Below are 14,191 nucleotides of genomic sequence, written 5' to 3'. Positions count from 1 at the left end.
AACTCAGGTCGTTCAATGATGTCTTTATCTAACATATTCATAGTCGTTTTTTGCGTTCCATAACAGAAAATGTCTGCAACACGGTACCGTCGGTTTTTGAAACTCTGCGAAGAATGGCCACGGGACGAATCAAAGAAAGGCCGTGATTTAGGAACGTTTCTAAGACAGAGAGTAGCCCTTGCCTTTCGTGAAGGTGAAAACACACAGGTAAAACGATTCCGCTTCATATGTCGTACGAGAACGCTTACCAATGTGGCTAGATAGCTTCAGGCTGAAGTTTAGCTAGCGTAGGATGGTGATAGGGCACCCATAGCTAGCGTAGGATGGTGATGATAGGGCACCCGTCCATATCGACCTTGCAGTTACAGGCTAAACAAACATGTTTTAGTCATGACAATCGCAACCTTTAGAGCTATAATCAAATGTTTTTCAATATCTTTGATTGAGTTGTGAGACACGACAGTCCAAACAATCATTCAGTAGCACGGAGGGACTGGTTTACTTACAAAAGGCAAAGGCATTATCTGTCATTTGAAAAGCCTTCTGCCACTGTTTGGTAAATTGAGGAATGGGGCTGAGGAAATGTAGCCTCACCTAAGATCAATCAACATGATGGTTTTAAACATTTCTTAACTTTAAATTAGTAATTTTCACACTTATTTTTAAATTGAACTGACCATTGAACAGCATGAAATCTTACAAAATGCCCTTATCTGTATGTGGATATTGTATGGTCCCCCTATTAACTGTTCTGATCTTACTTGACAGCTCTCGGATCCAGAGAAGTGTGATCAAATGTATGAAAGCTTGGCCCGGATTAACACTAACATATACAGAGAACGAGTAAGTATTCCCTTATATCCCTATTGATATTGTATTGGCTTTAATGTAGAGAATTTCATATCATAGCATAGGCCTAACCAACCAATAGGCCCAAATCCACAGCCAGGACCACTCAGTGATATCTGTTCATTACTCGATACATTTGCTTCCTGCGGCAGCTATGAAAGAGCTTGGAATCAGTCAAGTGATGTCAGTCAGGGTTATCATCACCTTTATCTCCTGTAATATCTGTTCACAGTTCCCCCGCACAAGAGACACCAGTTTTACAGGTGTCACAGTGGAAGAATGTAGAATGCTATTAGCAACAGGTATGGACACTATCTCTACATATCCATTTTCCCATGTATATCATTCTTTCTTTCTTTATGCTTGCAGCTATGTGAATATGACATTGTCTAATTATTAGGTCTAGTTATGTTGCAATAAATTAGCCATCACAAGTGAAAATGCTTCTGTATTTATTTTGAGGACATACACACCTCCCTATTTCTTTTCAATACCAAATGTTCTATTAATAGTTCATGAATCCTACTGCTGTCAATTTTAGACACATCAATGAAAAAGCATAGACTACTATATCAGTCATGATGTTGTCTCAAAAACAACACCTGTAGTGTTAATCGGGCTAATAGCACTATCTAGTGGACTTTGAGGATACCAGCATGTTCATAGAAGCTTTTTCCTTAGAGAGGAGAAACAGACTAGCACTAGCCTGGGGGCCCTCTGGCAGACGAGACACCCACACTCTTTCAGCAGGAGGCTGGCTCCCAGACTGCAAGAGAGCCAAAACAGCAAACTGGCACACAAGCTCAAGGAACTCCACAGGGTGTTCAGAAAATGCATGGTAATGGTTCTGATGTCTCTATAACCCCTCTCTTGTATCTTCCCCCTCACAGGTAGCATGCAGCAGATGGATGAAGAGAAGAAGGGCTTGTGGAAAACTCTCACAGAGCGTTTCTCCACCAAACCAGAAGATGTCACCCCTGAGAAGGTTCCTGAAAACAAGTAGCACTTGTGCTGTGTATCTTTCCTCTCCCATTCAGCCACTTTAGAAATAAAACGTTATTCTTATTTCTTTGGATCTCTTGTCATTTAAGCAGGGCCATTGTATCATACAGAAGAAATGATGGGGCATATAAAGTATGACATTTTTTAATATGAACAACATAGTAGGCGTATGTAAATCAAATCTGATATACTTAAGGCTTTGCTGGCATGTACTTTCCTTGTAATAAGACAAGGAAATATCGGTATAATACAAAGCCATGGTAAGTTTCTTCAACAGAAATATTGGAATAAATTAAAGGCCATTGAAAAACATTTAAATCTTGCAAAAGCCAAGCCCCCATTTCTTCATTGGTGATTAGGTTATGAGAGAAACCTTTAATTTATGTAAAAAAGCAAAAATGCAGTAGCACATCATTATACAAATTGTTTGGCCAATGGAGCTGGAACCAGGTACAGAAAATACTGTGTTGCCTACTCCTCCTTTTCATCCTCATCCGGGTTATCTCTCCATATGCAGTAGTTAAGGGAGGTGGCCAGGCACAGCCATGCAAGGTAGGGTGTCAGGAGCAGGCTGGCCGTGCGATTGACGGGATACCAGGATACCATGGTGGCTCCAACAGCACCAGTCAACATCACTATCTCTATGAGTGCCTGGGGGAGAGAGGACACAACATTGATCATGTCGCACTCACGGCAGCAGAATGAAGTTGGTTTTTACAATGGAATGTGTCTATGGATCACCTATTGGAAAAAATTATATTCAGAGAAATTCTCATTTTGAGTGTACTGCTCATTATCTCAACCTGAAGCCATGAGTCCTTTTGACCAGCCCACAACCATTGCATTATCTGAGAGCTCACCATTTTCAACTTGTGTGCTCCAAAGAAGATCGGAGTCCAGGCCCAGTTGAGAGCCAGCTGCAACCCATAGAATCCCAAAGGTACCACAGCATCCTCAGTGAAACCCCCACACTCCTTCCACACCAGGTAGGAGCCATACCTATCAGGGTGATCATCAATGATACAAATGCATGTTAGTTCCATATTTCATGATTCATAAAAATAAAATAGTGGTAAAATGATTTTCTGAATGAAGTGCATGAAGCTGATTTCCACCACATTCAGTTGGGAAACAGCATACATGATGTAGAATCTAGATAGGTGTACAGTACCATATTGGTTGCAATTAAAATCTGATAATGGAAGGGGTTTAGAGGATTGTTTTCAAACTGGCAGAGTATGCTGTCTCTCACTCACCCCATGCCTGTGTAGAGGGTGGTCCACACTATTGGGAACACAGCATTAGTTGGACGCCATGACGGCTTGTTGAGAGTGGTGTACCAGGTTTTCACCTGCTTGCGTGTCACGTAGCCTCCATAGAGCCCCCCTAGATGAGGCAGGGCAGTGAAACCAAGCATAGGCAGCCACGACATGTCTGGCGAAGAGAGGGTGCTGCCTGTTAAAGATTAGTTAAACATGTTCATTATTATTCTGTAGAATTCATTACACTTGTAGGCTATAATTTGATGGGATGGGACACACTCCTTTCATGGCATTTTGCTCAGTGGGCGTGGGTTTCAAAGTGCAAGTACTGTCTGATGCGCGTCCACGTTCCAACGAGAACCCTCTGCCGGTCGTTTTAGCTAACATTACTTACACCACAGGTTTTCCAGTCCTTTGCCAAAGTTATTTATGGTCATTATTTTTTTTTATTAAACTTTATTTAACTAGGCAAGTAGGTTAAGAACAAATTCTTATTTACAATAACAGGTCTTTTGCCGAAAATCTCCCTGCCAGAATCCACCCCTTCACGTAAACGCGCACGCACTCAATTCTTCATTGCTGCTAATTGCTTGCTAGTTGAGATTTCTGCTCTTCACCCCGTTGTCAGTTTAGCCTACATTTCACTGATCTTAGTAGCAGAAAGCATTTTTTTTATGTGTCCTTTGATCGCGGGGGATGCACTAGTAATTTCTCATCTCTCCCATGTCTTATTCGACTAGTAGTTGTTCTGAAATGTGTATTGCTTGCCTACATTTTACTCCCTCCTGTTTAATATAACACACACTCAATCATTATTCATTTCGGTTGCATCCCCCCAGTTTGTTCTACAGAAAGTATTTGACTGTAGTGACAAAATGAACGAAATTAGAATGGGGGGAGTACTTTGGAAAGGCCATTTTCTTTCCTGCCGAAATCCCCCTTTCTAATTTCCTTAATTTTCTGGCTAGAGTCAAATACTTTCTGTGGCACACACTACTGGTCAATATGAGCTACCACCATAAAAAAAATTAACGAAACGCAGTCTAACGTGATCACTGACAGCTGCCTTGACGGGCACAAATATAAAAGGTTTTCTGCTACTAAGATCAGAGAAATAAAGGCTAAATTGACAACGGAGTGATGATGACAACAACTGCGTATGACACGGAGTAGACTACAGGAAGTGGAATGAAGTAGCTGAAAAGAGACGGCAACCAGGCTACTCCGCCTGAGAGCTCATAAATAAATTAAACTATGGTGGGTTTATAGTTTACATTTGCACTTTCATATTAGTGACGTTACATCGTTTTGCTTTATTTGAACTAACGATAGCTAGCTACCTAGTGGCTGGGACAGTTTTCCCGAAAGTGAACGATGTGTAACGCCAGGTGTTGCTTGCTAGCCAACCAATAACGTCAATATGCCGCTATCAATCCAATCTAGCTACCAAATTTACCAGAATTAATTATGAAACTGATCATGACTAGATATAATCTAATTTCACTGCCATGTGTTAGTCAACATGCAATAATACCTGTGGACTACTGTCAATCACTGAGATGCATTGCTATAGCTTCATTAAAATCGGTTAATCTGATGCATTTTGTTGTCCTTTGTTTTATTTATTTGTTCGAAAGCCTAACATGAGGCAAACTACCATGTAATCCTGGAGTGGAGGCATACACACCCAGTATCACAACCTAGGGCGCGTTCACAAATACACCGACTGTGCAAGATAACTTGAGGAATTTACGAACGCTTAACACCAGTTGAATATGGCAGGTGCCAGTAAACATCGGCAAAAAGCGTAATTAAATCATTGACCACATAACAATTACAGTCACCAACACTCTGGCTAATATGAAAACAGCCTAACCAGCTCTGATAGGGGGAGTAAAATGGTCAAAGTGAGTTTTTTTGTCTGGAAGTAGCTAGCAAACTAACCTACCGTAGTAACCTGTTAGCTTGGTTGCTTGACTGTCTTTGTCTTTTCAAATTCAGAGCGTTCTGACCTCACAATCTGACAATGCTCTGACCTGGCAACGGGCCAGAGCTCACTGGCACTTCAGAAGGGATTTACGAACACAACCTTGAACTGTGTTCAAATAACCATACTAACATACTGCAACGACCCTTGGTTTAAAAGAGCGGATATCGACTCTGCCGCTTGAGCATGCTTTTGGGGCACAACCGACAACGCGCTGGACATCGGACTAGGTCGAGACCTGCTTCTTGCCTGTTTCATTACAATACTGTATACTCCATAATGAGTATATACTGTAATGAAGCAGCAGGAATAGTATACATTAATTTTAGTATACTGTAAATGAACAGTATCATTTCAGTTGAACATGCATGACTCTGCGTTCTGGTACACTCAGACGAGAGTGCTCTGAAATCAAGAGTAACGTTAGATAGCCAGAGCGAATTTAGAAATGACCCGAATGTCCATTGAGATCGCTCGTCTATACCATTTAGCTAAACTAAGAATGACGGGAATAATTAAGGCAATAAACGTTGGGTAGTTAGCCTATAGTTAATATACTGGCACGTTTTATGCATAAGTGGCCAAGTAACATTTTCATTAGCATTTGTCATAATTAGTTAAAGCACTGAATTTGAATTCGCTCTCGTTGTACTCGGGCTGCATATTTTCTGCCATTTTCTTCAAATCTGAAAACGCGGCGAAGTCACGCCCATTTCCTGAAGAATTGCATTTTGGGCCGTAAAGTATTAGCGGCTTCTGCGTGAAGACTTCATATTTTGGCGAATTTAGTACGACATCCGGGAACTTTTGGCATACTAACTAAATCCATACTATGACCAATAAGCATGCTATATACTAAATTCACTTAACAATTAGTACGGTTAGTGTGGGTAGTATGAGTATTCAAACACAGCTCTAGTCTCATTAGGATTACTTTGCGTAAATTATCAACTTAAAAAAATGTGAAATTCGAATACTAAATAATTTAGTTAGCTTCTTTCTTTGTCTGTATGAAATAGCAAACATTCAGCGATTACATTAGTTTACTTCATCTTTGTAGCACCCTGATGAAACAGCAACATCCATTACTATAGTTCCGTTTAGCCAACTTGCTCTCTATTACTGCTTTTCGATTGTAACACCAATGTTACACTAGTCTATTACACCCTGATGTTATAAATTGTGTTTCCATAGCTATGACTGACAGTGGGGACTTGTGAAGAGAAATCAACAATCTCTGCATAATCAAAACAGTTGCTTTGTGAGACGGTGTTAACCTTAAAATGTGTACTGTAAACCCATGTTCATAGTTAGCCATTGTTTTGTTAATGTCTTCCGGAAAACCCCGGCGGCCTTGCCTTGGCCCCAAGTTAAAGCAGGTCCGCTGGAGTCATGGCGCAGTGAGACACAGGTGCTGGCCCGCGTAGATGGTAACACTACAGTCTGAGCCTTTTGGGTTAAACACTGGGGTAAAGCCTCATTGTACATGCACAGTGTGTTGAATAGTTTCCAAGATCCAGACATGAGTGAGGCTTGTTCTCAACACTGTGCACGCATATGTGCGCTGATATCTATAGCAAAAGTGTGTCCCATAATTTGATGTGCCTATTGCAACTTCAGAATTAAAATGACAGTTCACACGGCTGAACTCTAAATGTTATAATACATTAAACATATTGAATCATTGCTAATAGCCTATAGGCCTGCATGTATAATTTATAAACTACAAACACTTTCCTGGAAACTAGTTTAGAGTAGGCCTATGTCAATTGCAAATCCATTTCCCTTATAGGACCTAAAACAAAACGGTCATTCAATCACATGATGTAAAAGGGCCGTGCGCATTCACTTCTCCTGTCAACACATCAACAAAGTTATAATAGGCAAAAGGCTAGGCCTATTAGGACAATTTCACTGAAAAATAAATGGCATTATCAAGCTATATACGTTTCGTTTTAAATAAACACATGACACATAACGTAAATGCTTTACAAAGATCCCATTAATGCATCAGAAGAGGAAATTAGACACATGTATCAAATACCAAACCATACTAGCTACATTCTCCACTCTGTTCCGTTTATGATTATTGAACCTTATGGTTAATTTGCAACTTTGTAACAACTAACAAGTTAAATTGCAACATTGTCAAACTTGTGTCAATCGAATGTAACAATGCAGTCTTCTTACCTGCTTACCTGTTAGATAGATAGATGAGTGCGATAGTTCGAGGATGTTGTTACACGGAGCTTGGTAGGTAAGGCTACGGTTCGGGAAAGGTGAAATGAACAAATGAAATGGTGGCCTGACACCACCTTTCTAAAACATTCTGAAAAACGAAGATAAAATGTTTCTCTCAAGGATCGGGTTCTCTTATCATGCAGTTCTTGTTTAGGAGGACACTCCCAATGTGTTACAGAACCCTTCTATAACCACTAGTATGCTGCTAACAGCACAAACGATGAACTACGCTCGTATGGTAATGACCGCATTTAAAAAAATTCCAATGTGGATAATTCATTCAAAATATATTTAATCAATGGCCAACAAGAAAAGGCAATAAGTAATTTATTAAAAAAGATATATATATTTTTTAATTACCAATAATGAAAATGTACAATGTTGACACGGGTATGTTGAGAATATTGGTCTGGGGAGATAACTTGCCTTTCTATATGTCTACGCTAAAGTATGGTGGAAAATTATCCTTAGGGTCTTTACTAACCAAATATGGTTAGGTTTTTGAGGGGGACTATCTCACACAGCCTTCTGCTGGCTTTCACTCCACCCCTCCATAGCCCCCAATGCAATACACTGTAATACTAGACTGTACGTGGGATAGATGTTGGCTTGTAGAGGTAACTTTTCTACCTGTCTCAACTAAAGTGGGGTGGAAAATACTCAGTACGGTCTCTGCTAACCAAATATGTGAAGTTCAGGAGGGGGACTGTGTCGTACATATCCAGCAGCACTTTGTTGTCCACCCTCTCTACTCTAGCTCATCCACCCTTTAATCAGACTAATGGTTGGTATTTACAGATGCAGAATACATTTACGAATCCAATGGTACAACCCAGAAGTCTGTAACTCAAACACACAATTTTAAAGGGGGTTGAAGTCCAAAATGCAACAGCATCACAGTGGGACTCATTGGGCTAAAGTGGGGTGGAAAATACTCAGTAGTCTCTGCTAACCAAATATGTTTTGTTTTTGAGGGGGACTGTGTCACATGGCCTGTTGCTGGCTTTTTACTCCGCCCCTTCATATCCCCAATTGCAATACATTGTAATAGTGTAGGCCCTCATTGTAACTAAGAATTTGTTCTTATTAACTGACCTGCCTCGTTAAATAAAGGTTAAATAAATAAAACATGACTGTACATGGGGTACATATTGGGTTGTAGAGTAACAGTTACCCAGGTACTTGGGAAAAACAGCCCTTTTCTAAAAACAACATTTCACCAAATAACAAAAAAGTGTAATCCCGTCTGGATTACTGCAACTCGCTGTTGGCTGGGCTCCCTGCCTGTGCCATTAAACCCCTACAACTCATCCAGAACGCCGCAGCCCGTCTGGTGTTCAACCTTCCCAAGTTCTCTCACGTCACCCCGCTCCTCCGCTCTCTCCACTGGCTTCCAGTTGAAGCTCGCATCCGCTACAAGACCATGGTGCTTGTCTACGGAGCTGTGAGGGGAACGGCACCTCAGTACCTCCAGGCTCTGATCAGGCCCTACACCCAAACAAGGGCACTGCGTTCATCCACCTCTGGCCTGCTCGCCTCCCTACCACTGAGGAAGTACAGTTCCCACTCAGCCCAGTCAAAACTGTTCGCTGCTCTGGCCCCCCAATGGTGGAACACACTCCCTCACGACGCCAGGACAGCGGAGTCAATCACCACCTTCCGGAGACACCTGAAACCCCACCTCTTTAAGGAATACCTAGGATAGGATAAAGTAATCCTTCTCACCCCCCTTAAAAGATTTAGATGCACTATTGTAAAGTGGCTGTTCCACTGGATGTCATAAGGTGAATGCACCAATTTGTAAGTCGCTCTGGATAAGAGCGTCTGCTAAATGACTTAAATGTAAATGTAAATGTAAATGTAAACTGTAGCCACTTATTTCCCTTCATAGTTTGTTTGCCTATGTATCTCCATCATCCACATAATAAAAAAATAAAAATAAAAAAAAACATAGCTTTTTGTGTCAGCAATTGGACATTGTTCTTAGGGGGGTAGCTACCCCACATAATCCTACCAGTATTTGTGTAAACTTTCAAAATAGGTCAATTTATCCATTTATTTTTTCAAAGGTGGTTGCAGTGCTCTAAAAAACAGTTGTAATGCACTATAGTGCTAAAAAGCCCCGGATATATTTGCAGGGGGACTCTTATTTAGATAATACATTATCGACGATCGTGCTTAGCATAATATCCTGCTGCTAAGAGAACGGTAATTCAATAACCTCTACCAGTCGTTCTATTGAGTAGAATCAATGCTGCGCAGAAGCTGCGCAAGCTTTCACTTTTTTTAAAGCCATACTCTGGAAGGTGTGGATACCATACCATCATCACAGAGTTGGCCTGGGGCCCATCAACAAAAACACTAACAATGAAGTAAATACGTTATTGTAAGCTATTTGTTACGTGTGAATTGTGCTGTTTTGTGTTTTTATGTATTTAATCCGAATGCCACATGGTCTATCTAGGGGAGATAGTCATTATTTTCTATTCTACTTGTATTCTATTTCTTTATTTTATATTTCATACATCACACCCAGGTACAGTTGAAGTTGGAAGTTTACCTACACTTAGGTTGGAGTCATTAAAACTAGTTTTTCAACCACTCCCCAAATTTCTTATCAACAACATAGTTTTGGCAAGTCGGTTAGGACATCTACTTTGTGCATGACACAATACATGTTTCCAACAATTGTCTACAGACAGATTACTTCACTTATAATTCACTGTATCACAATTCCAGTGGGTCTGAAGTTTACATACACTAAGTTGACTGTGCCTTTATACAGCTTGGAAGATTCCAGAAAATGATGTCATGGCTTTAGAAGTTTCTGATAGGCTAATTGACAACATTTGAGTCAATTGGAGGGGTACCTGTGGATGTATTTCAAGGTCTACCTTAAAACTCAGTGCCTCTTTGCTTGTAATCATGGGAAAATCCAAATAAATCAGCCAAGACCTCAGAAGAAAATTGTGGACCTCCACAAGTCTGGTTCATCATTGGGAGCAATTTCCAAACACCTGAAGGTACCACGTTTATCTGTACAAACAATAGTACGCAAGTATAAACACCATAGGACCATGTAGCCATCATACCGCTCAGGAAGGAGACACGTTCTGTCTCCTAAAGATGAACATACTTTGGTGCGAAAAGTGCAAATCAATCCCAGAACATCAGCAAAGGACCTTGTGAATATGCTGGAGGAAACAGGTACAAAAGTATCTATATCCACAGTAAAGGAGTCCTATATCGACATAACCTGAAAGGCCGCTCAGCAAGGAAGAAGCCACTGCTCCAAAACTGCCATAAAAAAAGCCAGACTATGGTTTACAACTGCACATGGGGACGAAGATTGAACTTTTTGGAGAAATATCCTCTGGTCTGATGAAACAAAAATAGAACTGTTTGGCAATAATGACCATTGTTATGTTTGGAGGAAAAGGAAAATGCTTGCAAGCTGAAGAACACCATCCAAACCGTGAAGCACGGGGGTGGCAGCATCATGTTGTGGGGGTGCTTTGCTGCTGGAGGGACTGGTGCACTTCACAAAATAGATGGCATCATGAGGGAGGAAAATTATTTGGATATATTGAAGCAACATCTCAAGACATCATTCAGGAAGTTAAAGCTTGGTCGCAAATGGGTTTTCCAAATGGACAATGACCCCGAGCATACTTCCAAAGTTGTGGCAAAATGGCTTAATGACAACGAAGTCAAGTTATTGGAGTGGCCATCACAAAGTCCTGACCTCAACACAATTGAAGATTTGTTGGCAGAACTGAAAAAGCGCGTGCGAGCAAGGAGGCCTAGAAACCTGATTCCGTTACACCAGCTATGTCAGGAGGAATGGGCAAAATTCACCCAACTTATTGTGGGAAGCTTGTGGAAGTCTACCCAAAACGATTGGCCCAAGTTAAACAATTTAAAGGCAATGCTACCAAATACTAATTGAGTGTATGTAAACTCGGCCCCAGTGATGTGCTGGGCCGTATGCACTACCCTCTGTAGCGCCTTGCAGTCGGATGCCGAGCAGTTGCCATACCAAGAGGTGATGCAATCAGTCAGGATGATCTCGATGGTGCAGCTGTAGAACCTTTTGAGGATCTGAAGACCCATGCCAAATCTTTTCAGTCTCCTGAGGGGGAATAGGTTTTGTCGTGCCCTCTTCACGACTGTCTTGGTGTGCTTGGACAGATGTGAGTGCTACGGGGAAGTAGTCATTGAGGCAGGTTACCTTGTCGTTCTTGGGCACAGGGACTATGGTGGTCTGCTTGAAACATTTAGGTATTACAAACTGGGTAAGGGAGAGGTTGGAAGCGTCAGTGAAGACACATGCCAGCTGGTCAGCGCATGTTCTGAGTACACGTCTTGGCCCTGCAGCCTTTTGAATGTTAACCTGTTTTAAGGTCTTACACCGGCTACCGAGAGCATGATCACACAGTCGTCCGGAACTCCTGGTGCTCTCATGCTTGCCTCAATGCGAGCATTGAAGGCATATAACTCGTCTGGTAGGCTTGCGTCACTGGGCAGCTCGTGACTGGGATTCCCTTTATGATCCATGATAGTTTGCAAGCCCTGCCACATCTGACGAGCGCCAGAGCCGGTGTAGTAGGATTCGATCTTAGTCTTGTATTGACGCTTTTCCTGTTTGAAGGTTCATCAGAGGGCGTAGCAGGATTTCCCATAAGCATCCAAATTAGTGTCCCGCTCCTTGAAAGTGGCAGTTCTAGCCTTCAGCTCAGTGCAGATGTTGCCTGTAATCCATGGCTTCTGGTTCGTATATGTCCAGTACAAGTCAAAAGTTTGGACACACCTACTCATTCAAGGCTTTTTCTTAATGTTTTACTATTTTCTACATTGTAGAATAATAGTGAAGACATCAAAACTATGAAATAACACATATGGAATCATGTAGTGACCAAAAAAGTGTTAAACTAATCAAAATATATTTTATACTTGAGATTCTTCAAAGGAGCCACCCTTTGCCTTGATGATAGCTTTGCACACTCTTGGCATTCTCTCAACTAGCTTCACCTGGAATGCTTTTCCAACAGTCTTCAAGGAGTTCCCACATATGCTTAGCACTTTTGCCTGATTTTCTTTCACTCTGTGGTCCAACTCATCCCATTGGTTAGAGGTTGGGTGATTGTGGAGGCCTGGTCATCTGATGCAGCACTCCATCACTCTCCTTCTTTGTCAAATAGCCATTACACAGCCTGGAGGTGCAATGGGTCATTGCCCTGTTGAAAAAACAAATGATAGTCCCACTAAGCGCCAACCAGATGGGTAGGATATTGCTGCAGAATGCAGTGGTAGCCATGCTGATTAAGTGTACTTTGAATTCTAAATAAATCACAACAGTGTCGGCAGCAAAGCACCCCCACATGATCACACCTCCTCCTCCATGCTTCACGGTGGGAACTACACATGCGGAGATCATCCATTCACCTCTCAAATTTGGACTCATCAGACCAAAGGACAGATTTCCAACGTACTAATGTCCATTGCTCATGTTTCTTGGTCCAAGTAAGTCTCTTCTTCTTGTTAGTATCCTTTAGTAGTGGTTTCTTTGCAGCAATTTGACCATGAATGCCTGATTCACGCAGTTTCTGCTGAACAGTTGATGTTGAACAGTTGTGTCTGTTACTTGAACTCTGTGAAGCATTTATTTGGGCTAAAATTTCTGAGGCTGGTAATACTAATGAACTTATCCTGTGCAGTAGATGTAACTCTGGGTCCTCCATTCCTGTGGCGGTCCTCATGAGAACCAGTTTCATCATAGGGCTTGATCGTTTTTTGCGACTGTACTTGAGGAAACGTTGAAAGTTCTTGAAATGTTCCGGATGGACTTACCTTCATGTCTTAAAATAATGATGGACTGTCGTTTCTCTTTGCTTATTTGAGCTGTTCTTGCCATAATATGGACTTGGTATTTTGCCAAATAGGGCTATCTTCTGTATAACACCCCTACTTTGTCACAACACAACTGATTCGCTCAAACACATTAATAAGAAGGAAATAAATTCCACATATTAACTTCTAACAAGGCACAACTGTTGATTGAAATGCATTTCAGGTGACTACCCATTGAAGCTGTTTGAGAGAATGACAAAAGTGTGCAAAGCTGTCAAGGCAAAAGGTGGCTACTTTGAAGAATCTCAAATATAAAATATATTTTGATTTGTTTAACACTTTTTTGGTTACTACATGATTACATATGTGCAATAACAGAGTTCCTCTGTGCAGTGTCTGTGTTCTTTTGCCCATTTTAATCCTTTATTTTTATTGGCCAGTCTGAGATATGGCTTTTCTTTACAACTCTACCTAGAAGTCCAGCATCCCGGAGTCTCCTCTTCACTGTTGACATTGAGACTGGTGTTTTGTGGGTACTATTTAATGATGCTGGCAGTTGAGGACTTATGAGGTGTCTGTTTCTCAAACTAGACACTCTAATGTACTTCTCTTGCTCAGTTGTGCACCGGGGCCTCCCACTCCTATTTCTATTCTGGTTAGAGCCCGTTTTCACTGTTCTGTGAAGGGAGTAGTACATAGCATTGTAAGAGATATTCAGTTTCAGTTACTGATGCGTTTTAAGAAGAAAGCTCTTTGTTTCTGGCCATTTTGGGCCTGTAATCGAACCCACAAATGCTGATTCTCCAGAAACTTAACTAGTCTAAAGAAGGATAGTTTTTTTGCTTCTTTAATGAGAACAACAGTTTTCAGCTGTGCTAACATAATTGCAAAAGGGATTTCTAATGATCCATTAGCCTTTTAAAATGCTGAACTTGGATAAGCTAACACAACGTGCCATTGGAACACATGAGTGATGGTTGCTGATAATGGGCCTCTTTAC

The 14,191-nt window shown here is 41.2% G+C and overlaps 2 protein-coding genes across 6 annotated transcripts; one reads left to right on the top strand and one right to left on the bottom strand.

Annotated features, from left to right (window-relative positions):
* The first annotated feature begins 9 nt into the window (after window positions 1-9).
* Window positions 10-1,914, top strand: LOC118388771 (ubiquinol-cytochrome-c reductase complex assembly factor 2). Its single transcript, XM_035778226.2, has 4 exons — window positions 10-207; window positions 769-843; window positions 1,082-1,151; window positions 1,740-1,914. Exons 1-4 carry the CDS (start codon window positions 70-72, stop codon window positions 1,850-1,852), a joined length of 396 nt encoding a protein of 131 aa, XP_035634119.1. The 5' UTR covers window positions 10-69; the 3' UTR covers window positions 1,853-1,914.
* A 65-nt stretch (window positions 1,915-1,979) lies between these two features.
* On the bottom strand, window positions 1,980-7,551 carry tspo (translocator protein). 5 transcript variants are annotated; one of them, XM_035778224.2, is made up of 4 exons: window positions 7,291-7,551; window positions 3,108-3,285; window positions 2,712-2,850; window positions 1,980-2,502 (listed from the first exon to the last, which is right to left on the bottom strand). In XM_035778224.2, exons 2-4 carry the CDS (start codon window positions 3,281-3,283, stop codon window positions 2,323-2,325), a joined length of 495 nt encoding a protein of 164 aa, XP_035634117.1. In that variant the 5' UTR covers window positions 3,284-3,285; window positions 7,291-7,551; the 3' UTR covers window positions 1,980-2,322. The 5 variants fall into 5 exon arrangements, with proteins under 5 accessions (XP_035634117.1, XP_035634114.1, XP_035634113.1 ...); XM_035778221.2 differs by having other exon boundaries at window positions 7,299-7,547; XM_035778220.2 differs by having other exon boundaries at window positions 3,108-3,306; window positions 7,291-7,546.
* Window positions 7,552-14,191: the final 6,640 nt, after the last annotated feature.

Source organism: Oncorhynchus keta, chromosome 10 (genome assembly GCF_023373465.1).
Source record: "Oncorhynchus keta strain PuntledgeMale-10-30-2019 chromosome 10, Oket_V2, whole genome shotgun sequence".
NCBI classification, from domain to species: Eukaryota; Metazoa; Chordata; class Actinopteri; order Salmoniformes; family Salmonidae; genus Oncorhynchus; species Oncorhynchus keta.
The sequence above is the reverse complement of the archived record's forward strand: the minus strand, read 5'-3'. Positions and strand labels throughout refer to the sequence as shown.

Coding starts and splice junctions, on each gene's coding strand:
- LOC118388771 (XM_035778226.2), top strand. CDS start 70: ATGTCTGCAACACGGTACCGTCGGTTTTTGAAACTCTGCGAAGAATGG. Junction 208..768: donor GTGAAGGTGAAAACACACAG/GTAAAACGATTC, acceptor CTTACTTGACAG/CTCTCGGATCCAGAGAAGTG. Junction 1,152..1,739: donor TAGAATGCTATTAGCAACAG/GTATGGACACTA, acceptor TCCCCCTCACAG/GTAGCATGCAGCAGATGGAT.
- tspo (XM_035778224.2), bottom strand. CDS start 3,283: ATGTCGTGGCTGCCTATGCTTGGTTTCACTGCCCTGCCTCATCTAGGG. Junction 2,851..3,107: donor ACCCTCTACACAGGCATGGG/GTGAGTGAGAGA, acceptor TCACCCTGATAG/GTATGGCTCCTACCTGGTGT. Junction 2,503..2,711: donor GAGCACACAAGTTGAAAATG/GTGAGCTCTCAG, acceptor TCTCTCCCCCAG/GCACTCATAGAGATAGTGAT.